Source organism: Macaca thibetana, chromosome X (assembly GCF_024542745.1).
Source record: "Macaca thibetana thibetana isolate TM-01 chromosome X, ASM2454274v1, whole genome shotgun sequence".
NCBI lineage: Eukaryota > Metazoa > Chordata > Mammalia > Primates > Cercopithecidae > Macaca > Macaca thibetana.
Window position 1 is genome coordinate 134,325,569 of NC_065598.1, and position 9,078 is coordinate 134,334,646.

The following is a 9,078-nucleotide window of genomic DNA, read 5'->3' on the forward strand; positions in this document are numbered from 1 at the left end:
ATCTCATATCATCACAAGAAGAAAGGTGAGTGGAGTACAATAAGATATTTTGAGAGAGACCACATTTATATAACTTCTATTACAGTATACTGTTATAAGTGTTCTATTTAATTATTAGTTATTGTTGTTAATCTCTTGGTGTACATAATTCATAAATTATACTCTATCATAGGTATGCATGCATAGGAAAAATTGTATATAGGGTTTAACACTATCTGCGGTTTCAGGCATCCACTGGGGGCCTTAGAACATATCCCTCACAGATAAGGAAGATTATTGTTATGAAGAGCTGGAAGGGGGATGGGAACAGGCTAGTTAAAATATCACAAAGCTTATGGTTCTTACCATGATTTAAACATGTTTTAAAAATAAACACTCCTCAAATTATTGCAAGTCTTTTTTGGTTAGTTTCTATAATTCTGAAAATTTAATTTGGACAATTTTAGCTAGAGTTTTTATATACTTTATAAAGAAGTAGAATTTTGGAGGTTTTTACTGCACCATTCTGGAAGTGCTTCTCCTAGATTATTTCTGAGTTAAAGACAACTTTATGATGAAAATTACAGATAGTTTTAAAGCAAACAAATAATTAAAAACTACATATCTACCTCTGGCCAACATTTATTCAGTATAGAATTTACACCATAGAGTGCATTAACTAGAAAAAATAAAGGCCAACAACAAATAAATTTCATTTATAATTCAGGAAACAATGAAAAGAATCAACATAAATAAAGCTAAATAAAGTATAAGAAAGGAATTAAAGATGTAACAAGGAAACCTTGAAATGTAACAAAACAATCCCTGTGGAACTCAAAAGTCATTCAATATATTTTAATGAAGCCTTAAATAAGTGTTTTCAATGCTCTAGAGCAGCACTGTTCAATAGAACTTTCTGTAGTGATGGAAAATCTGCACTATAATCTGCACCATCTAATCTGGTAACCACCATTTACACTTGAGCCTACTGAGCACTTGAAATGCAACTGTGGAACTGAATTTTACATTTTTTTATATTTAATTAAATAAAAATAAACAAATTTAAATATGTTTAATTGCTATAATATATTATACTATTAAATATAATACAATACTAAATTATATAATGTAATTATATTTAATTAATATAAAATAATATTAAGCTATAGCAATTAAAATATGTTATGAATTTAAATTAATTAAATATAAATAATTTAAAATAGTCACTTAGTCACATTGCTGAGTCCTGACGGATGAGAGGGAGTCAGCCAAATAAAGAACGAAAAGAATGACATTCTGTGAGAGGACATGGCAATTGAAAAGACTTTAAAGTAGGAACAAGAAAGCCCTTTTTAAAAAAGTGAACAAGAGGGCCGGGCGCGGTGGCTCAAGCCTGTAATCCCAGCACTTTGGGAGGCCGAGACGGGCGGATCACGAGGTCAGGAGATCGAGACCATCCTGGCTAACACAGTGAAACCCCGTCTCTACTAAAAAATACAAAAAACTCGCCGGGCGAGGTGGCGGGCGCCTGTAGTCCCAGCTACTCGGGAGGCTGAGGCAGGAGAATGGCTGAACCCGGGAGGCGGAGCTTGCAGTGAGCTGAGATCCGGCCACTGCACTCCAGCCTGGGCGACAGAGCGAGACTCCGTCTCAAAAAAAAAAAAAAAAAAAAAAAAAAAAAAAGTGAACAAGAGCCAGGGTAGCTGGAGAGCCAGGAACCGAGGGAAGAATAGCCAGAGATGGCATCAGAGAAGTAAGTGGGGATGAGCTCATTCAGTCTTAATAAAAACCAAGGGAAGGTGCTTGAATTTTTTTCCCATTGCAATGGGAAACTACTGAAAGTATAATTTGTATTTTAATATGATCAATCAAATGCAATATAGAAAACGAATTGGGTGTGGGTGAGAAAAACAGCAAGACCAATTCAGAGATGATAGCAATAACCTAGACCAGATATTATGATATTTTTTACTAAGGCTTTAGTGTTGAGGATGATACAAAGTGATTAGATATAGAATATATTTTATTGGTAGAAGGAGCAGGACTTGCTGGTAAAGGTAAATTAAAAAAAAAAAACAAACAAGATTTTTAAAAAGACTAAAGGAAAATGAACAGACATTTGGCAATTTTGACTAAGAAAAAAATAGAGAAATCACAGCATTTAAATGAAAAAGAGAATATAACCACAGGCACAGAAAAGATGTCTTAAGTATAAGCGTAAAGCATAAAGCTATGTACAATTTCAATCAAAACATTAAAACCTATATTAAGTGGATAATTAAAGCTACATAAGTTGTCAAAAATAGAACACCCCAATAGACAATAAGCAACAAAATAAATTGAAATTTAGTCAAAGACCTATATCCTTAATAGGTATAGGTACAAGGCCCAAATGGCTTTATATGTGAGTTCTAATAATCTCCAAGGCATAAGTATTGCCTAACTTGAACTGTTTGAAAGTATAAAAAAGTTGTAAAACTAACCATTTATTTTACCAGAAAAATATATCACAGGAAAGAAAAGTGAAGCAAATTTCACAAATGAAAACAGATGCAAAAGTTCTAAATAAAATGTTAGGAAATCAATCCACCACTATGTCAAAAAAATAACTTATCATGACCAAGTAAGTTTCATTCTAGACATACTAACATGGTGACACACTGTAAATTCTATCATTATAGTTCTTCATATTATCAGATTAAAAGGAAAATACTGTCTCAAGAAGTATTTCAATTGGTAACATTTAGTATTCATTTATGATTATAAAAATCCTCTTCTCATTTCAATAGTAGAAAAAAGCATATTAATTTAATGAAGGGTATCTCACAAAACCATACAGTAGGATAACTGCTTCAGACCATTTTTGATTGACTTGTAGCAGACCAAACCTATCGCCAAGAAGAACTTAAAAGGTTGGATGAAGAGTGGAGTGGCTGTCAGAGATGCCTGATGTTTTGGCCTAAGGACCAGTCAGTGAGGCAATGGAGCAAGCAAGGGATCACTTACACCTGAGATGGACTACAGAACAGCACATGCCAGAGGTGGAAGTTCAAGTCAAATACAGAACAGCTGCACTGAGCAACCAAGAGTGTCAACTGTACCTGAGGCATTCTCAGCAGCAGCAAGTGCCTGTGGTGGATTTCCAGGCCAAACTGACACAGGCGTTCATAACTGAGACACCAAGATGTGGTAAACGCCATACTGGAACAATGAGGAAGCTGAATCCGGGCAAAAACCAGGCTCCATCTACTGTTTGCTTCTGTTTATTCGGGAAGGAATGAGTAATAGCCTAATAAAAAGAGAAATGAGCAACTTTGAAATCCTAAGTAAGAATAAAAGAATTGAGGCCTTCGTCATGTTTTTATTTTTGTTGCTGTGGAAGCTGTATCTTTAGGTAAATACATAATATAAACATTTCTGGATACAGAGATGCTGTTCAGAGAAAATATTTCATTTTCTAGAAGAATATTTATGTTGCCAAACATAAGGACAGGTGAAACGGTCTATCAGAGGACTTCATGGCCCATGTGACCTATTTTTACCTCTCTTCTCCCAAGCAGAGGCAAAATATCCACAAAGAAAAATCCTAAGTGGAATTGGATGGGAATAGTAAATCAAGGAACTCTCACAGAAATCGTAACAAAGAGTCAAGACAGAAAATCTAAGATAATTTCTTTTTAAAATTTTCCTATTCGATTGACACCAAATGACCACAATATAAAACAAAATGGAATTCACCTCAGAAACTCAAATCCCATCTGAGCATACTTCAATACTTGGTCGTGTTCCTAGGTCAGTGACAAAATAAAGATCATCAGGAATAACTCTGAACTTTATGCTCCTGTGTGCAAATATGTCTCTTACACCCTGTTGCCTTCCCCATTGATGAGTCCTCCCTTTTCCCCTCTTTTATATCTTCTGACCCACTTTCCATGTTGACTCTTCCTACTCATAAATATCAAAATGCCTAAATCATTCCTAATTTTAGGAACTCCTTCCATAACCCCCAAATACCATTGCATTTTTTTCCTTCACAACTAATCTTCCTGAAAGAATTATCCACATACAGAATCCTTTATCTTCCACCACTGAATTCACAGCAATCTGCCTTCTGACTCGCCACTTAGAGTTAACTGCTCCCACCAAAGCCATCAATGTCCTTCTAGTTTCTAAGTTCAAGAGATAATTTTCAGTCACTCATACTTGACCCGGTTGCATCATTTGTCACTTTTGACCAACTTCTTTCTAGACTTGGTTTCTGATATACCACTCTCTATTTGTGTGTTTCCTTTCTCTCCCTTTCTGGCTCTTTCTCAGCTCTTTTTCTGGTTTCTCATCTTTTAAAGGATCCTAAATATTAATGTTTCCCAGGTTTCTATCTTCAGCACTCCCTTCTTCTCAATCTACCGATATTTTGCAGGTAATCTTATCCACTCTTATGTCTTTAGATTGATGATTTCTAAATCAATTTAGAAATTGGCCCATACCACCCATACCACCTTTGGGGATACACATCTCATTCATTCATTCAAACGAATTCATACAACATTATTTTAGGCACTGAGGATCCAGCAGTAAACAAAACAATTCTTCCCCGTAGAGCTCACATTCTAGTGGGGAAAATGTACAGTAAACAATCAAATATGCAATGTGCCAGATGGTGAGAAGTTCTACAGAGAAAACTTAAGCAGTAATTGGGGAGATAAAGTTGTGCTTTGGAGGGTCCAATCTAAAATAAAGTGGTCAGAGGATACTAGGCTCATAGAGAAGATGAACATATGAGCATAGGCCTAAAGGAGTTGAGGGAGTGATTCAGGCAGATATCTAGGGAATGAGTGCTAGAGGCAGAGGAATAAACAAGGGCAAGAGTCTTGAAATGAGACTATGCCTGTTGTGTTTGAAAACCATTAAGGAGGCCGGTGTGACTGTAACGGAGTGAAAAGGGCAGTAGCAGTATGAGATGAGAACATAAAAGTAACAAGTAGCTTAGAATAAGACAATATCAATTTCTGGTTTCATAGAGCTTACAGGCTCATCTATCCAAATTCCTACTGGACATCTTTATTTTGGATGTCCCACAGACACATCAAATTAAACATGCTGAAAACAATTCAGGCCTCCTCCCATCACATTTCTTCCCCTTTCTGTGTTTCCCTCTTGGGGTGAACGACATCATCCTCCAATTGATTTCTCAAATTCAGAAGTCATCTGAGATCCTTCATATTCTCCCTTACATGTGATCAATCACCCATAGTTGTCAATTTGCCACCCGTATCGGTGAGACTCTAGTCGAGAAAGAGATACTACTCCAGAAATTGCAGACATAGGGAATTTAAAGAAGGTAATTGGCATAATATGTGATCAAATTGCTGGGAAACCCAAACAGCAGCCATAAGGTAACCCAGAGATTAGCTACTACCTGCCTACCAAGGAACTAAAGACAACAAATGTACTTAGTGTTATCAGATCTCTGAAATTGCAGCTGCCCAGTGGTAGCTAAAACTATGGTGGGGATTACTGGTAGGAGCTGAGATCATATAGGCAGGGGCTACCAGGAACAACAGAGGGGGCACAACCACTGTGGAACATGCTCCCCAAAGTAGAGCAAGAAAAGGAGCAATACCTGGACTTTCCTCTTCAGTTTCTACCATTCATTCTCTATACTGCTCAGATTTCTAACATGTATATAATGTCATTATCCTGCTCAGTATCCTTCACTATTTCCCAATCACCGATGGGCAAAATCTAAATTCTTTTGCATGGTATATGTGCTAGTTTTCTGTTGTCATATAGCAAATTGCCACAGATGTAACACTTTAAAACAATACAAATGTATAATCTCAGCGTTTTCATGGGACAGCTCAGGTTCAGGTTAACTGAGTCCTCTTCTCTGGGTCTCAACAGGCTGAAATTAAGGTGTGGACCAGGGCTACAATTCTCATAGAAGGCTCGGGGTCCTCTTCCACAGTCATTCAAGTTGTTGGAAGTATTCATTTTCTTGCATTTGTAAGACTGAGGGTCTCATTTTATTGCTGTTTGCTGGAGAGCATCCTCAGTATCTAGAGACCACAGCTAGTTCCTTGCCACATGCTTCCCATAGGTAGTTCACAACATGGTTATTTGCTATTTGCTATTTGCTATCTTGCTAGCCAGGAGTACATCTCTGACTTCTTAATACTCATTTAGGAGCTCACACAGTATCATCTCCCTTTTTATGAACTCAAAGTCGGTTGATTAGTAACCTAAACACTGGAGTTATATCCTATTATATTCAGAGCAAAATCAGTGTAGTTAACACTGGGAATTTGGGGGCCATCTTAGATTTCTGTATCCCTTGGTGGATAGGTCTCTAGCTTCAACTGTGAGAACTACTCTCTCACTCTTTTACAATTTCATTCTAGAATTACAGAACTATATATAGATACTGGAGTATGTATTTCTATACTTCTATACATGCTGTATGTCTCTACTTACACTACTCTTTCCTCTATTTGTCTACCTGGTAAACTTCTCTTCATCCTTTAAGTGTCAGCTTAAATGCTACTTCCACAATGACACCTTTGTTGACTCCCAGGTGGACTTCAGTGTTCCTTATCCTCTGTTTTTATTGTATTTTGTATATGACCCTTTAAAATTACTCTCTCCTGGACTAAGTTTCTCAAGGGCAGGTGCCCTATCTTTTTGGCTGTATCTCCACCTCTAGTATAGTGCCAAGTATGAGTAAAAACTCTGTCAATGGTGGTTAGGTAAATGAATATATTAAAGAATAGCTAAGGAATTATAAGAAGTCTGGTATGGGGAGGAGAGGTTGAAAATAAGGTTGTAGAGATTGTCAGAAGCTGCTTTGTGGAGGGTTTTGTATGCCATACCAAAGAATTTGGACTTTATCCTAAAAGCAATAGGGATATCAGCAGGTTTTAAAGCAGGTAGTAAATATATGAGATTTGTGGTTTTAGTAATTTTACTCTGAAAGTTGTAGACCAGTGTTTCTCATAGTGTATTCCTTGGTACACCTCCATCAGAATCAGTGGTGTTTGGATAATGCAGATCACCAGTCAAACTCCTGACCTATTGCATCAGTGAGTGTCAAAGGGTAGAGTCTAGGAACCTGTATTTTAACATACCTTCTCCCCCATGACTCTTACGTTCCATAAAGCATGAGAATCACTGAAGTACAGATTAACTTGGGCACTCACTGTATATGTGTAAACCTGGACAAGTTTCTTCACTTCTCTCTGCCTCAGTTTCCTCATCAGTAATATGTCAACAATAATGGCACTTATGGAATGGTTATAAAAATTAAGCAAGGTAATGAATATAAAGCTCTTAGAAAATACCCAGCATACAGGAAGAACTCTATTGTAACTATTATTATCATTATTTCTAGAAAGAGTGAGAGTGGGAACAAAAGAATCTTTTGCACCAATTTGTGTCAGTGATGATAAGGAAATGACTTAAGGCATTGGCAATCGGAATAGAAAAAAGGGTATTAAAGGACATTGTGGAGGGATTATCCACAAGGTTTCTTCATTGTAATGGGAATGGGGAGAGCAAGAATTTGGAGTTGAAATTACAGGGGATGAGGGGGAATCTTAAGTTTTGGAAGGAAAATCCTAAATTCGTTTTGGAATATGGTGAGTCTGAGATGCCTGCAAGTCTTCTAAGTGAAGCTATCCTGATAGATTGGCAATACCCTGGAGAGGAGAGGAGTATATTGTGAAAAACAATATCAAACACATGGTTATCAGGACTTGCTCAGTCAAAACACATCTGTTTTCTCAAGTCACTCACCAGTCAGCTCCATTAGGAGTTCTTCTGCAAGTCAGACATCAGAGTGGATGTAGGGGGTTGGCATCTTACCTTAACTCTTGGGGCCTACCTGGAGACCAGCTTCAATTAAAAACCAACTTATAAGAAATGCTCTTCTAGAACTACATGTTGTGAGGTTGAATTAAACCAAGATCAGGAGTTTTTATCTACATGTGCAAAGGTCTCTGGAATAAGTCTCAAGTGTTACTAGGCGGAGTATGGTAGCCATTCAAGATTAAACATAACTGTGACCACTTAACAAAACCAAGGTGGTGGAGGGGTACTGAAAACTAATGCTGTTCAGCCCTTGATGTCTGTGGAAGAGGGAGCCACAGGCCCAGGGTATGTGTTTGTTTGTTTTCCCAGCTTTATTAAGGTATAATTGACAAATAAAATAATTAAATATTTATGGTGTACAACAGCATATTTTGAGATGCACATTCTTTGTGAAATGCTCAAATCAAGCTAATTAACATATCCATCACCTCACATTCTTGTAATTTTCTTTGGGTTGATAACGTTTAAGATCTGTCTTAGCAATTTTCAAGTATACATTATTAATGACTATATTTACCAGGGTATACCATAGATCTCCAGAACTAATTCCTCCTATCTAAGTGAAACTTAGTACCCTTTGACTAACATCTGTCTCCCTATCCTTGTCTCCCAACTCCTGCCAACAATTATTCTATTCTCTACTTCTATGAATTTAACCTTTATAAGATTCCACATATAAGTGAGGTCATGCAATGTTTTTCTTTTTATTCCTTTATTTATCTCATTTAACATAATGTCTTCTTGTCACAAATGCCTGCTTTTTTAAGGCTGAATAGTATTCCATTGTGCATATATAACACATTTTCTCTATTTGTTTATCTGTTGATGGACGCTTAGGGTGATTCCATGTCTTGGCTATTGTAAATAGTGCTGCAATGAACATGGGAGTGCAGATGTCAATTTCACATGCTGATTTCATTTCCTATGGATATATACCCAGAAGCGGTATTGCTGGATGATATAATAGTTCTATTTTTCAATTTTTGAGGAACCTTCATACTGTTTTTCATAATGGCTGTAATTTCCATAATTTATTCCCAAGAGTGTACCAGGGTTCTCTTTTCTCTGCATCCTCAACAACACATATTTTTTACCTTTTTGATAATAGCCATTTTTAACAGATGCAAGGTGATAGCTCATTGTGGTTTTAATTTGCATTTTCCTGATGATCAGTGATGATGAACATTTTTTAATATACCTGTTGGCCATTTGTATGCCTTCTTTTGAATAATT

General features: G+C 36.7%; 1 protein-coding gene across 1 annotated transcript; it reads left to right on the forward strand.

Moving 5' to 3' along the window:
* The first annotated feature begins 2,861 nt into the window (after positions 1 to 2,861).
* LOC126946920 (putative SNURF-like protein) lies at positions 2,862 to 3,326 on the forward strand. The gene has a single exon (XM_050777688.1). It carries the CDS (start codon positions 2,961 to 2,963, stop codon positions 3,258 to 3,260), a length of 300 nt encoding a protein of 99 aa, XP_050633645.1. The 5' UTR covers positions 2,862 to 2,960; the 3' UTR covers positions 3,261 to 3,326.
* Positions 3,327 to 9,078: the final 5,752 nt, after the last annotated feature.